The sequence below is a fragment of the Elgaria multicarinata genome, chromosome 9, assembly GCF_023053635.1.
Source record: "Elgaria multicarinata webbii isolate HBS135686 ecotype San Diego chromosome 9, rElgMul1.1.pri, whole genome shotgun sequence".
In the NCBI taxonomy this organism is placed as follows: domain Eukaryota; kingdom Metazoa; phylum Chordata; class Lepidosauria; order Squamata; family Anguidae; genus Elgaria; species Elgaria multicarinata.
The window spans coordinates 4,146,164-4,163,314 of NC_086179.1; the positions used below are offsets into that span (position 1 = coordinate 4,146,164).

Here is a 17,151-nt window from a genome sequence, read left to right on the forward strand (position 1 = left end):
AAGCACTGAGTCATTACTGACTCTTGGAGGGACACCAGCTTCCGCTGACGTTTTCTTGGCAGGCCTTATAGCGGGGGTGGTTCGCCGTTGCCTTCCCCAGCCGTTATTCCTTTTCCCCCAGCTAACTGGGTACTCATTTTACTGACTTCGGGAGGATGGAAGGCTGAGTCGACCCGAGCCGGCTGCCTGAAACCAGCTTCCGCTGGGCTCGAACTCAGGCCGTGGGGAGAGTTTCGGCTGCAGAAACTGCTGCTTTACCACTCTGCGCCACACGAGGCTCTTCTCTTTGCCATGCTATTGTTTAAAGTGTGTGAAACTTTGTGGGTATTTTTGGGTGGGGGAGTAGATATGTACTCTTCCCCGCCTCCACTTGCTTGAAAGGGGGTGCAGTCTAAGAAGAGCTCCTCACCCTTTTACTCTGCTGACTGTATAAACTGGCCTTTTGGGCTCGCCTGTGAGAGGAGGGACCAGCCTGCTGGAAACCGGCTGGAAACCACCACTTTTGGGAGCAGGAGAGCAGAAAGAGAAGCTCCTGTCTACCACCTGGGGCTACCAGGCTCCATGACGTGGCAAAGGCACCGTTTGCCAGAGAACTAGTAGAGAGGAAAGGCAGTAGATGGTCAACATTTAAAAGGATTTAGCTGCTAAAGGAGGTAGTTCCCTTCGCCCTTCCTTTGTCCTTTGAAATCTTCCTGCTGTAGTTTTAAATAAACAGCCACAGGAGCTTTTCTAAATGGCTCTTTTTCCACAGCTTGGCCTCTTTTTCCTTTCGTAAAAGAAGCAATGCGATTCAGCGACTGCAAAATACAGTGGTTCCTTTCTACCAGTCAGCAACCGCTGGAAATAGTCAAAGCGCCATGTACAGGTAGCCCATGCCCACTAACTTTCAACTCCCCTTCAAGATGGGAAGAACTATTGTTCAATTAAAATCCTCACTTTTGCACAATGGACGTCATTGTATAATGACTCCAGTTGATGATTGCTGGAGGTAGGAACCTCATCAGCTTTGGGCCACCCTAAATGATACACCCAGGAGGGCGGCCCACTCTTGGGTGGCATTGCACTACATCTGACCCAAAACTTTCTTTACCTGCAGGGTGCTGTCAAGCATGCCACGCCATTGCCAATAAGAGCGGAGGACAGAATCATTGTCGCTATGACCTTTCTTATTGCCATGTTAACAAGCTGGCTCTACATTTGGGGTGCAACAGCCTTTTGAATGTTCAGCCCCGAATCGGGGTGAAAGGGGGTTGCGACATGATGTCCAAACCCAGACATTATAGGTTAATCGTGGGTTAAACTCACACCTAACTACTAATGTTAGGTTAACTGTAGGCTGTTCAACCCACAATTAGCCTAGAGTGTTACATAGTAACCCTCAATTGGGGGGTGAATATCCAAAAAGGCCATAGAATTTGCCCAGCAAGCGCTGCGACAAATCATGGGTTGATCAACCCACGATTTACTGCCATTACATGTGAACCAGTTCAAAATGTACTTGAAGGACCACCAGTCTCCATAGATACCTTCCCATGCATTACGATCTTGCTATTTACTGTGTAATCTGTACAGCACCATGTACATTGATGGTGCTATATAAATTAATAATAATAATAATAATAATAATAATAATAATAATAATAATAATTAATTAAGGACCTCTTGCAAGTATGTCTGGCATCTGAAGTAAGGCATGAGGATACCAGAGGGCCATTCTCAGTTGTGGAAAGTTAGAAAGGTTTGCCTGATACCTATTTTATTGTCCTTTCAAAGCCTTTTTTTAATATACGTATTTCTTTGATTGTAAGACGCCATCGATTGTAAGACGCACACTAATTTCAGTACCACCAACAGAAAAAAAAGCCCTAAGACACACCCGTGATTCTAAGACGCACCCCATTTTTAGAGATGTTTATATGGGGAAAAAGTACGTCTTAGAATCGAAGAAATAGGGTAATTTGCCTGAGCCTTGAAGGTGCAAGATAGAACTCTGCTTTTACACTTTTATGGCTAGGAGCTTATTTCTTATTTTTACAATTTAATTAAAAAAATATTCTTCCCAAAACCCACCCTTGGAATAGGACTGAATGCAGTATAAAATATCTGTAATAAAATTTATAAAAACACTCAACTGATGTGTTAAATTTACAAAGAGAGCAATTGTAAATCGATCTGCATTAAGAGGTCCAGTATAAACTCTTTTGTTTAAGCACACAAACAAAAGAGTAAAACTAACTGTATAAAAGTCAGAACAAAATCAAGTTTTAAAAGCTTTAGGAAAAAGAAAAGTTTTTAGCTGAGCTTTAAAAGCTGCGATTGAACTTGTAGTTCTCAAATGTTCTGGAAGAGCGTTCCAGGCGTAAGGGGCAGCAGAAGAAAATGGACGACGCCGAGCAAGGGAAGTAGAGACCCTTGGGCAGGTGAGAAACAAGGCATCAGAGGAGCGGAGAGCATGAGCGGGGGAATAGTGTGAGATGAGAGAGGAGAGATAGGAAGGAGCTAGACCGTGAAAAGCTTTGTAGGTCAACAGGAGAAGTTTATATTGGATTCTGAAGTGAATTGGAAGCCAATGAAGAGATTTCAGAAGTGGAGTAACATGGTCAGAGCGGTGAGCCAAGAAGATGATCTTAGCAGCAGAGTGGTGAACAAGGAGGCTGACAGGAACATGAGAAAAGCCCTGCTGGATCAGACCAAGGGTCCATCTAGTCCAGCATTCTGTTCACACAGTGGCCAAGCAGCTGTCAGCCAGGGACCCACAAAGCAGGACAGCACCCTTCCACCCATGTTCCCCAGCAACTGGTGCACACAGGCTTACTGCCTCGGATACTGGAGACAGCACACAACCATCAGGGCTAGTAGCCATTGATGGCCTTCTCTTCAGGAATATCCTTACCCTTCTACACACACACACACACACACACACACACACACACACACACACACACACGTTTATCCTTCATACATGTACATCAGCCTGCACCAACCTGGTGCCCACCAGCTGTGTTGGACTATAACTCCCAGCATCCCCCAGTCCAGATGTGTCAGACTACATCTGAAGGGCATCAGGTTGAGGAAGGCTGATGTACAGTGGAGCCTAGTGGCTCCGGCATCAGTGGGGCGGTGATTCCACTCCGGGTTTCAGCCAGATCTCTACAGGTCACCTTGGAGAGCTCCTTTAGAGTTCTGACCAAAACCCAGAGCGGATTCACCGCCCCACTGACATTATTGGAGACACCAGCCTCCACTGGTACAGTCAAAGCTAAAACAAACGGCCGCTGAGCATCTCTGGTGAAGCTCCTATAGCCCCCACCCCCCCGCTTTTCACTCCCATCGAGGCCGGGTGATCAAGCCAAGGAAAAAGGGACTCACCACCAGAAATCCTCCTCTCAAGGCAAAGGGCGGCTGTTCCTCTGCGCAAACAAATTCTTAACGGCAAGCCGAGGCAAAGGCATTCAAAACAAACTTCCTTTATTGTGCTCCATCGAAAGACCCGTGGCAGCTTAGCTTGGAGGGGTTTGCGTCGGTGGCACCGACCTGAGGTAGCCATCGTGACAGGACAGGGCAGGGCAGGACAGGAGTCTTTAAAAAAACATCCAAGGAGTTCTCTGGTCCCCAGAAACCGTCTGGTGCAGTGGAGAAACGGCAGCGTTTTCAGCCACTAAGTTCCTCCTTGGGTCCTGCAGGAGTTCGCCAGCACCGCCTGCGACTCCTGCTCCAACCTCTTTGTTTAAAACATTGAAATGCCGCGTGTGGACAGGTGTTGTGTGTGGACATGTGGGTGGGGTGGGGGACAAGGTTGAGGTTGGGAGGAGTCCGCGGGAGTCTCCTTAGCTCGACAGATTCAATGGCTTTCCTGGATTTTGAAGAAAGCTAGGCCCAAACAAGTCCCCGAGAGAGAGCGATGCTCCTCGGTAGGAAGCGCTTGTAGGAGACGGATGCCTCCCAAACAGGCAGGAACAGGGCGCCCCCAGCGGAGGGAAGCTTCAGCAGCCGGCAGGAGAAGGGGAAAAGTAGTAGACTGCAAGGAGGATGAAGTAAACCATCACCAGCACGGTTCCTGTGGCAGAAGCAAACGGAAAGCACGTCATCATTACAGGTGGAGGGGACCTTCGACGGGGGACCACAATGACAAACCACTGAACTTACAATAGATCAAGAAGTTCAATTCTGTCAGCTGTGGCTTGAATCAAGATAAAGGTGTTTTGTTTTGTTTTTAAAAAAACACCTACGATCAAGAAGTTCAATTCTGTCAGCTGTGGCTTGAATCAAGATAGAGGTGTTTTTTAAAAAAAAAAACTTGCAATGGCTCAAGAAGTTCAATTCTGTCAGCTGTGGCTTGAATCAAGATAAAGGTGTTTTGTTTTGTTTTGTTTTTTAAAAAAACACCTACGATCAAGAAGTTCAATTCTGTCAGCTGTGGCTTGAATCAAGAAAAAACTTACGATCAAGAAGTTAAATTCTGTCAGCTGTGGCTTGAATCAAGATAGAGGTGTTTTTTTAAAAAAAAACTTGCAATGGCTCAAGAAGTTCAATTCTGTCAGCTGTGGCTTGAATCAAGATAAAGGTGGTTTTTTTAAAAAAAACTTGCAGTAGCTCAAGAAGTTCAATTCTGTCAGCTGTGGCTTGAATCAGGATAAAGGTGTTGTTTTTAAATGCACTACGTGTATTGATTAGCTTACCAATGCCAAGATGTCTGCTTTATCTCCAGCAACTGTTCTGTGAACGGCAACTGTTAATAATGCAATTGCCGCTGCCTATACTTCCTGCATTTCATTTTCTTCTGACCTCATAGTTACTATCCCCACCCACCCCGCTTGTGAATATGTATATAGGTTGGCTGGGCAGGAGGTGAGTAGGAGTCCGAAACATCTGAAAGGCAGCAGTTTGGGGAAGACTGACAGAACCTCAGCAACCGGTGTTGGAACCCAGCTCCAGAAATCCAAGAGCGTTCGTTACCTTGGAAGTAGTCGCATTTGCCGTCCATGAAGATGTAATTAATGAGGACCACGCTGAACATGCTGGCGTAGACGTGGAGGTCACTGAAGACCAGGATGAAGTCCGTAGGCTGCAGAGAGGAAGAAGGACCAACCGAGTCAAGAGGGCAGGGGATTCCTCTGGTCCATCCCCCCACCCCAGTCCTCCCACGACTTACGTAGAAGATCGTGAAAAGCACCACAATGGGGATCTGTAACATGCAGACCTGGACGGCAATGCAGTTCCCAATCTCAATGCTAGAACACAAAACATGTGGAAAGGGAGGAGAGGAGAGGAAGGCGGTTCACGAATCCCAGCCCTTCCTCAGAGGCTACAGGGCAGCTGGCCGGCCGACGCTTTCCACATTTCGGAAAACAGCAGGAGAGGATTGTATAGAAAGCAGAAGCAGGGCCGGCCGGACACACCCAGCCACCGCGCCCTCTTTTACGCTAGCGTGTGCTGAGCTTAGGGTCGCCAACAGCCGCCGCTGCGCAAAACACTCTCTTGGAGGCCGGACTGAACAGCCGCCTGCAGTCCTCCGTGGGATAAGAGCCCCCCCGCTCTGCATGCAGGAGGTCCCCGGATCTGATTAACATTCTGATTAACAAACTAGTTAAAAGTGGGCTAGATGGAACAACTATTAGGTGGATTCACAGTTGGCTACAGAATCGGACTCAAAGAGTGCTTATCAATGGAACCTTCTCAAACTGGGGAGAGGCAACGAGTGGGGTACCGCAGGGCTCAGTCCTGGGCCCAGTGCTCTTCAACATTTTTATTAATTATTTGGACGAGGAGGTGCAGGGAACGCTGATCAAATTTGCAGATGACACCAAATTAGGTGGGATAGCTAATACCCTGGAAGACAGAAACAAACTTCAAAGTGATCTTGATAGACAAACTGGAGTGGGTTCAGAGGAGGGCAACCAGGATGGTCAGGGGACTGGATACAAAGCCCTGTGAAGAGAGACTGAAAGAACTGGGCATGTGTAGCCTGGAGAAGAGAAGAGAAGATTGAGGGGAGACATGATAGCACTCTTCAAATACTTAAAAGGTTGTCACAAAGAGGAGGGCCAGGATCTCTTCTTGATCCTCCCAGAGTGCAGGACACGGAATAACGGGCTCAAGTTAAAGGAAGCCAGATTCCGGCTGGACATCAGGAAAAACTTCCTGACTGTTAGAGCAGTATGACAATGGAACCAGTGACCTAGGGAGGTTGTGGGCTCTCCCACACTAGAGGCCTTCAAGAGGCAGCTGGACAACCATCTGTCAGGAATGCTTTAGCGTGGATCCCTGCATTGAGCAGGGGGTTGGACTCGATGGCCTTGTAGGCCCCTTCCAACTCTGCTATTCTATGATTCTATGATCGATCCCAGGGAGGGCGAGGAAGGAATCCTGCCTGAATCCCTGCGGATTCAGTCAGTATCAACAATACTGGGCGAGATGGTTTAAGACAGTTCCCTAAAGGCAGGGAGCCAGGGCCCACTGCTGCCTAAGGGCTGCCGCTTCACGCCTTCTCTTCCCCATTCCTCCCCTCCCCAATCAACCGTTAAAGCTGGACATCCGCGATTTAGGGCACGTGACAGTGGAGCCGGCTGGGGTGCCAGACGGCATTTCGAGAGCACGAAGAAGAGCTCTTGGGGGAAGGGCCCGGAAAGATGACCTCAGGGGGACCCACCTCAAGCTGAGGTTGTTCTGCAGGGCAAACTGGATGCCGTTGACGATCTCCGGGATCTCGGGAACCATGGCAAGCACCGTCACGCCGATGAAATACTGAGAGAGAGAGAGAGAGAGAGAAAGAGAGAAGGCCTGGGCTGGAGCAGGCAGTGAAGGCTCAAAGTGGGCTGGCAAATCCGCTTCGGGTTTCATTCAGAACTCTGAAGGAGCTCTGCAAAGTTCTTCCCACTTCGGATAACACCTTCAGAGTTCACACTGGTTCTGACTGAAACCCGGAGCGGATTCTCCGCCTCACCGATAGCAGAGTTGCAAAACCTCAGGCCCCGTGGGCCAGATGCGGCCCGCCTGAAATCTAGCCCTCCCGACGGTCCCCTTAGCCCCCACTGCCTGGCTTTTGCAAGTTTCTTCCCGTTTCTAGAAGACGGAATTGGCTCTCCTAAGTCTTCGTTGATGGCAGCAAGAGGGTCCAGCTGAACGTTGCTGCCATTTTTGGCCCCTTTGGCCCTGCGCACCACTGGAACGTGGCTCCCAAGCGCTTCTCCGCCACTGAATTCAGCCCCGAGGCTGAAACCAGTTCGACGCCCCTGATTCACAGTCATCCCTTGGAGACAGATCATTTCTCCAACCAAACCCAGGAGCTAGAGTAGGTAGCTGTTTGCAGCCCCGTGGCCCTGATGGGCAACGCTACTCTTTAGGTGATGGCTCAGATTTGCAAGATAACCAAGCATTACTTGGAACTACTTCTGTGGTTTCCATGAAGTCATTTCAATTACTTTTCAGGAACTTAAGAGGCCTGAGGTTTTTCTGATGGGAGGTGGTATCCCTGAGAGGAGTAGTTTCGTTTCTCCAATTAAGTTTCATTTCTTCAAAATGGGAACAGTGCTTTTCTGTTTTAGGGAAAGAGGGTATAAAAGAAGAGAGATGCCAGAGACCAAGCAGAAGGGAAGATCAGAGCCCAGCCCACCCAAAAAAAGAAAGAAAAGAAAAGAAAAGCCAGAGAAAGACCAGATCATAAGAAAGGAGCAGAAAGAAGCAGCCCGAAGAGGTCTAGGTGCAGCTTAGGGTAAAAGAACTTGAGTTTTTGCAGCTTTTATTTTCTTTTAATGCCTATTATATCACTCAGGTCATTTGGTTGTTTTAATTCATGAGTAAACTGTTGTGTTAAGCCACAAGTTCCAGAGTGTCACTCACTTTACATCCACGCCTAGGAAGGGGAGGGTAAAAAGAAGGAAGGTGGGACTCTTAAGGAGGCAAGAGATCCTTAAGAAGTTGCTGAGGCAGTCCTGGTCATAAGAAGGAACCCTGACAGAGGGCTGTAAGACAGCAAGCACCACACAAGCCTTCAGACTCCTCTGAGGCTCCTAGGACAGGCCCAGAACATCCTTAGCGGTGCCACGCCACAAGCAGCCGCTTTGAATGCTTTCCGATCAGGGCCCGGCAACTTCCAGACCTCCTTACCTGAGATACCGGCGAGTTCTTTAAGATGGGGCTGATGTGCTCTGTGGCCAGGTCAGCACAGGCGGACATGCAAAGGGTGGCCACCAGCAGGATGATCATGGCCCTCCAGCGAGACCAGTGGACCACCGCGCTGTGGTGGTGCCCGGGCACTGGGGAGAAGAGCACAAACCTGTTCGCAGGCAAACGATACCAAAGGAGGCCCTGTTTGCAGCTCAGCTTGCCCCAACCCAAAGCACCACCAGGCCAGGGATGTTGTTATGGTTGGGCCCATGGGGCCTGAGCCCCGAACCTGTTTCCCAGGGCCCCTGGATCTATTGCGGACACTTAAGAGGCAGCTGGACAACCATCTGTCAGGGATGCTTTAGGGTGGGTTCCTGCATTGAGCAGGGGGTTGGACTCGATGGCCTTGGAGGCCCCTTCCAACTCTGCTATTCTATGATTCTATGAAGGCTCAACCCTCCTCAGTTTAATTGCCACGCAGGGAGCAGTTTTCAAGAGGGATTCTGGGTGGCAATTAAGATTAAAGGAAACCTTATTCCATTGGTTTGGGATGATTTGGGGCAGAGTGCAAATGAATTGAAGGATAGCACTCTTCAAATACTTAAAAGGTTGTCACACAGAGGAGGGCCAGGATCTCTTCTCGATCCTCCCAGAGTGCAGGACACGGAATAACAGGCTCAAGTTAAAGGAAGCCAGATTCCAGCTGGACATCAGGAAAAACTTCCTGACTTTTAGAGCAATAAAACCAATGACCTAGGGAGGTTGTGGGCTCTCCCACACTAGAGGCCTTCAAGAAGCAGCTGGACAACCATCTGTCAGGGATGCTTTAGGGTGGATTCCTGCATTGAGCAGGGGGTTGGACTCGATGGCCTTAGAGGCCCCTCCCAACTCTACTATTCTATGATTTATTCTATTTGAGATGATTTGGATGAGAAATTGAACTGGTTGGCTTCACCTGCTGTGCCATTTAAATAAATCCTAACCAGTCTTTCTAAATCTGCATATAGTGTATAGCTATAAATGCGCACATGCAGATGATATGCAGAGTTGTGTCTTGTGGGCCTGGGCCCCAAAACCTTTGCGCGCCTAGCAACAACCCTCTGCCACCAATCGCATTCTGCAAGCCTGGGAAGAGAGCAGAAGGAACCCCGCCCCCAAATGCATTTCCTTGCTGCGCCTGGTAAAAGGAGAACGCCCCTCGCCTGGGATGCACAATGCACCTCCTTGCCAGAAAGACGTCCGGGGCTAAAGCTGTTCCGTAGGGTGGCTGAAAGACACACACCTCCCATCACCACCACCACCGCTGCGCCAAACCTCCTGCCTAGGGCTGGCTCAGGAGCTGACTTACTGTGGCAGTCGCTGATGTGAATGTCATAGATGTGCGAGTGCGTCTTCAGGGTGAAGATCAGCCCGATGACATATGCCACGGGAAGCAGCAGCGACACCGTGTACACCAGGGGCCTGCCGGGCACAAAAGCATTGCAAGGATAAAAAGGCCCAGGAAGTAGGGCTGTGCGCCGCTTCTCTTCGGATCGGAGAAGCAGAAGCGGATCGGGGTGCTTCACCTCCCCCTAAGAGGATCGGGGGGGCAGCGGAGCATCGTGGAGCGGATCAAGATGAAGGCGGATCCTTCGCCTCAATCCGGAGCTCTGCAAAAAAGGTAAGGGGGCCTTACCTGGCACTGCTGCCGCCCATGCGGTGACGGCGGCAGAGCCAGGTAAGGGGGCAGGGGAGAGGGGGGTCTTACCTGGCCCGTCGCCGGCTTCACTAGAGCCCGCGGTTCAACCCGGCCTGGTCTTCCTGTTTGAGTCCTCGGGCTCAGTTGAAGCAGCCGCTGGACCGCAGACGGACGCAGGTAAGGAGGGAGGAGGGGGCCTTACCTGGCGCCGCTACCACCGCAGCTGCAGAGCTCTGATTCAGATCCGGAGCTCCGCAGCGAAGCGAAGTGGACCACTGGCGGAGTGGACCCAATCTGAAAGTTGCGGATTGGGATCCGAAGCGGATCGGGGAGTCCGTGCACAGCCCTATCAGGAAGGCGTTTCTGTCCCGTTCCCTGCCCGCCCGGCCATCCACCAGGATAACAGAAACACCTGACACCAAGGCCTAAAGCCTTAAGGCAGGCGTGTCGAACACCTTTCAGGCTAGGGGGCGAATGCCATTTTGGAGAAGCTCTGAGAGGCCTCATCCCAGAGGTGGGCAGGGCCAATGGGAAAAGGGGCGAGGCTAAAAATACCAGCCTCTTTTAACTTGAAGCACTTGCTGCCCATAACTAACCCTGAGCAGAGGTATTTCAACCTTTTAAGGATGGCGGGACGAAAACAGCGCTGTCGTGTTTCTCAAAACCTCCTGCCTTCTCAGGGGGACAATAACAAGGCCTGCTAAGTAATCCACAAAGCTTTATTCAAGCAATAAACATCTCTTCCTACGTGAAGAGAGTCTAATCTCTAGGAACTTTCTCCTAGGCAAAACTATGCAAACTAAGCAAGACGATGGCCCTTTCAAGAAGAATGGAAAGCCCTTTCCTAAGACACGTTAACTTCAGAGAGACTGGTTCTGAGGTGACTTCTGACGGGACGCCAGCCGGGCTGACTTTCTCTTGTCTTCCTTTATCTCCGCCCATTTTAGTCTGCGGCTTACTCTAGGATCAGCTAACTTCTCCGTGCCCTCCCCCTCGGAAGAATGTTGGCTTCTCACTGACTGTGTGTCATTTGCCCTTGAGGAGATAAGCTCTGGAGTAGGTTCACTCCCAGCTGGTGAAGCGCCTGTGAGAGCTTTCTCCCCCACTGGTACAGTCTGATTCCGATTGATCACCTGAAACACCTTCTTCCAACCCAGGGGGATCAGGGCGAGACATGACAGGCTCAAAGCTGGGAAATCTCCAAATGATTGGTGGTCCGGAGGAAGGGGGCGGGGCCAGATTTGCCCCCTCCCCAGTCCTAGAATCATAGAATAGCAGAGTTGGAAGGGGCCTACAAGGCCATCGAGTCCAACCCCCTGCTCAATGCAGGAATCCACCCTAAAGCATCCCTGACAGACAGCTGTCCAGCTGCCTCTTGAAGGCCTCTAGTGTGGGAGAGCCCACAACCTCCCTAGGTAACTGATTCCATTGTCGCACTGCTCTAATAGTCAGGAAGTTTTTCCTGATGTCCAGCTGGAATCTGGCTTCCTTTAACTTCAGCCCGTTATTCCGTGTCCTGCACTCTGGGAGGATCGAGAAGAGATCCTGGCCCTCCTCTGTGTGACAACCTTTTAAGTATTTGAAGAGTGCTCTCATGTCTCCCCTCAGTCTTCTCTTCTCCAGGCTAAACATGCCCAGTTCTAAACATCCCCAGTTCCTGAGGTTCCTCACCCCTGCAAAACCTTTGAAACTGCCTCATCCCAGATGAGACGTATCCAGTAGTGTCTACGCCAGCAGCTCTGCAAGCTGGATTCCTGCCTTGAGCAGGGGGTTGGACTCAATGGCCTTAGAGGCCCCTTCCAACTCGACTAGTCTAAGGTTTTATGATTCTAAGTTGTTGTTGTTATTATTGCATTTATATCCCGCCTTTTTTCCTCCAAGGAACCCAAGGAAGCATACATAATCCTCCTCCTCTCTATTTTATCCTCACAACAGCAACCCTGTGATGTAGGCTGGGCTGAGAGTCTGTGACTGGCCCAGAGTCACCCAATGGGTTTCCATGGCCGAGTGGGGACTAGAACCCGGATCTCCTGACTCCCAGTCTGACACTCTAGCCACCACACCACACTGGCTCTACACCACACTGGCAGAGTTTTTATATTTTTAATTTTTAGAACGAACAGGAGATTCCAGGGATCCCCTGCTTTCAAACCATGTGCTCTTAACACTGAGCCATGGCCACAGTGCAGCGCACTGTCTCAGCGGCTAGCTGACTAATGCCTGGGGTGGCGGCAGCAGCAGAAAACCTATTTCCAACCACTGCGAAGGGTGAAGCAAATTGCACATTAAGGGCGCCCGCCTGCGACAGACAGAGGGAGACTTTGTGGCTCGCTTTGGCCCTCACAGCCGAAACAGCCCATGACCAGGAGTAGTTAAAGGGAGAGGCAGAGGACCAGAAAGAAAGCTAACCCCTCCGACCAGCCTGGGAAACATGTGTGGCAAGACGGCCCGCCTCCCCAAAGCCCCAAAAGCCACGGCAAGGAGATACTTACTGAACATGGCTGTAGTAGAGGGTCCCGTTATTCTCCATCTACCGAGAGATAGTTTAAAACGTCAGATTCCGGATGTTACAAACGCGGAACCAAGGAAACAAAAATCTAACAATTCAGCAAGTCAAGATGCGTCCAAAGGTGGCAAGCTGGGGGACTCCGGATGTGTCTGACTACAACCCCCAGCATCCCCCAGCCAGCTGGGAGTTGTAGTCAGACACATCCGGAGGCCGCCCAGTTGGGTAAGGGTGAAGAAAGGTTTCACTCACGGGTCCTAAGTGCAGGGCAGTGAAAAGAGACAGAGGGTTTGTTTTCAAAATACTCTTTTTTTGAATTTCATATAAAAAATAGTATTACACATATTGTTTCATGATAATCATATAAACCAACAATATAAAAACAACACCATCGCTGGGTCCATTACATTCCTAGCATCGAAACGTTTTTCAATTTAATTTCAGGATTCCACATTGATGTAAAAAAAATGAAATAACCTCTTGCCTCCATTTGCAAGTCGTTATGCATTCCGTTCATGCAACAGAACCAACAGAACCAAGACATCGTTCTGTTGGAATTTATTATTTATTTTATATTTATTTATTACATTGATATCCCGCCCCATAGCCGAAGCTCTCTGGGCGGTTTACAAAAGTTAAAAACAGTGAACATTAAAATGTATACAAAATTTAAAACCATCAAAAGCATAAAAACCAACAATATCCATTTAAAAGAACAGTTCTGGGGTCCATTAAAAAATGATGTCTTGGTATCAATGAATCATACTTAGCATCTGACAAAATCTATGCCAATATGCAGTTTCTGTACTGTTTGAATTATTTGTAAATCCTCATGGTTTTCAGACCTTCTGCATCCTAACCTGATGTGTTCATTTCTCCATCAGGGCGATATTTCTCCATATTACAATAGGGTTTGCTATTCGCTTTCTCTATGCTACAGTCACTTGATCCGCCAACCACGTAAAAGCCAAAAGCTCTTTGCATCTTAAATTTTTATTCGCTCCGTCGCATAGAGATAATAGGCCTAATTCTGGCAAGCACTCAATTTTTCGTTTTGTGCTTTTCTGGAGCGTTTGGGTGTTTTAACGTGGCTCCGAGCGGCTGGTTAAATCACTGGACAGAGGAACCAATGATGTTCAAGCTAGCCAAAATTCTCCGAAATGGCGTTTCAAGCGTGTTCGTTTTCAATGTATTTCTCAGCTCTGACTGAGAAGATTGCGCATTTCTGTGCATATTTTCACTCCCCCTCATTTGCTACTCTGTGAAAATAAACATTTTTTAAACGTGTTCATGAATTTGGTAACGTTTCTCAAAAAAACCCACAAAACCCCCCCACTGCTGCTCATAGGTAGGGTTGCCATATATCCCAGAAAACCGGGAATGTCACGGTTTCCAAGCATTTTCAAAATGTCCCGTCTGGTCAGTCAAGAATCCCGGATTCCTGGTCCAGCCGGCCGGAGAAATTCCAACCTCCGAAATGGTGCCTTGAGCCTGCTCAGTGGAGTGGCAGCAGCAGAGAAAAAGACGCATCAATGCACCGCTGCTCCGCCACAGACTCAGCTCAGACACCCACCGTGACTCAACTTACTGCAAATGCAGCTGCGTAGAAGAGGAACATCAGCGAGGAAAGGCACACCTGCTCTCCTCAGGCTACCTGAGGGCCATGCAATGCAATACAGCAGTGGTTCCCAATTAGCTAAGTACTGCGGACCCCTTGTTTTTCAAATGCCAAGCCATGGACTACTCCTACTTTTGAAAAATTTGTTATCTCTATGGTAGTTACCTGTGCGAAGCAATTTTTTGGAGAAAATAAGGGGTAGCCCCTAATAAGCAAAGGATTTTAGGGATACTAAAAAACAGACCATAAAATTTGTGATATTACCATGCAAAAATGACCATGATTTAGTTAGGAATATAAAGACGAATTTAATTTTACTAACGTCAAGTTTACAATTGAACAAATTATGACTTGTCTAGCAGCTACTAAACCTAAATGTGATGGGAGAAATCATGCCTCTTTTTGTCCCGAACAATCCCTTCCACATCCGGCTCATTATTTCCTACTTTTAATCTCAAATCTGGATCAACATCGAGCCCATTTCTATGCTTGTTCTTCATTTAACAAAATGTAAAAAATGTTTGCTCACAAAGATATGTGAAACAAAAGGGAACTAGATGTTTCAAAGCTTTTTCACCTAACTTCTTCTAATCAGGAGAAACCTTCACCCAGAATTGGTCCAGTCTATATTCTTTGAAAAATGATTTCAATGAACCATCACAAGTCACGTCAACAAGTGCATCTCGCTCTTCCGCAGAGAGAGTTGTTAGTTGTACGTCACCACATTCAAAAAGATTCCTTCTCCATGAGTTTTCAGGATTAGGTGCAGGGAAGTAAAACTCTGAAGCTAGTCGCTAAATCACTCAGGTGCTCAGGGATGTTATATTTTACTTCTGGTAGGAATTCGTCGTCAGTGGACTCCAGAAATGAATGGCGAATATGTGAATGGTGCCACGGACCCCCTGGGGTCCACAGACCACAAATTGGGAACCACTGCAATAGAGTTTGGTGAGCTTGGCTGGTTGTGGTCACAGCTTTTGGGTAAGTGCCGGGCAGAGCTGCTGGGTTATTTGTGGGGGAAGAAAGAGAGTTTTGTGGGGGTGAGAGGGTGAAGGAGAGGAAAGGAGAGAGAGGAGAAATAAACAAAAAGAACTCCCCCCAAAAAAACCCCATTGTCCTGGTTTTGTGGATTCAGAATATGGCAACCTTACTCAAAGGATAGTGAACGTGACATTTTCAGACAACGACATTCTCGTGCTTCCATTCACTCATCCCCAGCTCCAAGCGAGGCCTGGCCAGTCTTACTCACCAAGTCGAAGTGGCAGCTCTGGCAAACGTAGTGGCCGGGCGGTTCTTGGGTGAGGTTCTGACATTCGCCGCAGATCAGCCTCCCGTAGACTTTGGAGAAGAGCGTCGGAGCAAACACGCCTGGCAGAAAAGGAGCGCGAGAGAAGAGCGCTGAAACAACGAGATCCACCTCATCCGCAGCACCGTGCCACAGCCAGGGCTAGACCAGGCCAAGGCCAATGCCTGCAGCAGGGGTGTGGAGCGCCCCTTCCAGCCCGAGGGCCGAATTCCATTCCGGAGAAGCTGGGTGGAGCTGATGTAGTCCCAAAGGCTGCACAGGAGCCGGTCTCCCCTGGAGCATTAGTCTTACCAGGAGAATCAGAGAATCATAGAATAGCAGAGTTGGAAGGGGCCTACAAGGCCATCGAGTCCAACCCCCTGCTCAATGCAGGAATCCACCCTAAAGCATCCCTGACAGATGGCTGTCCAGCTGCCTCTTGAAGGCCTCTAGTGTGGGAGAGCCCACCACCTCCCTAGGTAACTGATTCCATTGTCGTACTGCTCTAACAGTCAGGAAGTTGTTCCTGATGTCTAGCTGGAATCTGGCTTCCTTTAACTTGAGCCCGTTATTCCATGTCCTGCACTCTGGGAGGATCGAGAAGAGATCCTGGCCCTCCTCTTTGTGACAACTTAAGTATTTGAAGAGTGCTATCATGTCTCCCCTCAATCTTCTCTTCTCCAGGCTAAACATGCCCAGTTCTTTCAGTCTCAAGAACAATCTCAAGGTGAGCTGGAGAATTCTTTGGAAATGCATGCAATGGCAGATAGGACTGGACAGACACGGAGTGATCGTGAAGTGAGTTTACCAGCAAAGTTTAAAGACTACGTCATGGGATAGTGGTAAAGAGTCAAGTACTGGTGACTGGGCATTTGATAAGTTGATAAGTAATTGAGCAAAAGATACTGTCTACATGGAGAAGGGGGGATGTGATTTGTGTAGCTATCTTTAAGTGCTCTGCAGCTGTTAGTCTGCGAGTCCTCTCTGGAAGCCTGGGGAGGGCATCTGTTTTATTTGGGTGGCCCTATGGAAAAGAGAACCGAGCTCCTGTTTCTTTAACAGTTGTAGAGAAAAGGGGATTTCAGCAGGTGTCCTTTGTATGCAGGCAGCACCTGGTGAAATTCCCTCTTCATCACAACAAGAGGGAATTTCACCAGGTGCTGCCTGCATACAAAGGACACCTGCTGAAATCCCCTTTTCTCTACAACTGTTAAAGAAACAGGAGCTCGGTTCTCTTTTCCATAGGGCCACCCTACTTTACACAAAAGACAGTCAATACGCCTTAATGCATTGCAGTTAGCTGCAATGCACTGCCAAGCCAAGGGCTCAGTAGCTAGAAAGAGGCAGCAGGCTGAAAAGGACCCTTTTGGCTAGTGCAGGAAGGCCTATTGGTTAGTAGAGAAAGGGGTGGCAAGACCTCACGAACACACACACAGACACACCCGCTTACCTCCCACAGACAGGAAGAGAAGAGCAGAGCTGACCCCGGCAGACCTGCTGTTGAACTTCTGCTCTTGGTGTCGGATGCCCCCAATTACCATACACAGGCCCTGGAAGTAGAGAGACGGAGAAGCAGATTCATTCCTCCTTGCATTTGCCAGCAGGGGCTTGGAAGAGAAGCACAGAGCGAACAGGAATGGATCCTAGAATAGCAGAGTTGGAAGGGGTCTCTAAGGCCATCAGGTCCAACCCCCTTGCACAATGCAGGAATCCAACTCAAACCATCCCTGACAGATGGTTGTCCAGCTGCCTCTTGAAGGCCTCCAGTGTGGGAGAGCCCACAACCTTCCTAGGTAACTTATTCCATTGTCGTACTGCTCTAACAGTCAGGAAGTTTTTCCTGCTGTCCAGCCGGAATCTGGCTTTCTGTGACTTGAGCCCGTTATTCCATGTCCTGCATTCTGGGAGGATCGAGAAGAGATCCTGGCCCTCCTCTGTGTGACAACCTTTCAAGTATT

General features: G+C 48.9%; 1 protein-coding gene across 1 annotated transcript in view; it reads right to left on the minus strand.

Annotated features, from left to right (window-relative positions):
* Positions 1–3,971: 3,971 nt before the first annotated feature.
* LOC134404052 (uncharacterized) overlaps positions 3,972–17,151 on the minus strand; it is a 52,233-nt gene continuing 39,053 nt past the window's right edge. Inside the window, exons 12-20 of the mRNA XM_063134615.1 lie at positions 16,644–16,743; positions 15,158–15,276; positions 12,277–12,314; positions 9,455–9,567; positions 8,107–8,255; positions 6,650–6,744; positions 5,153–5,231; positions 4,957–5,065; positions 3,972–4,057 (exon numbers count right to left, since the gene is read on the minus strand). Coding sequence (XP_062990685.1) covers positions 3,984–4,057; positions 4,957–5,065; positions 5,153–5,231; positions 6,650–6,744; positions 8,107–8,255; positions 9,455–9,567; positions 12,277–12,314; positions 15,158–15,276; positions 16,644–16,743 — 876 coding nt within the window. The 3' untranslated portion in view covers positions 3,972–3,983. The remainder of the gene's footprint in view (positions 4,058–4,956; positions 5,066–5,152; positions 5,232–6,649; positions 6,745–8,106; positions 8,256–9,454; positions 9,568–12,276; positions 12,315–15,157; positions 15,277–16,643; positions 16,744–17,151) is intronic.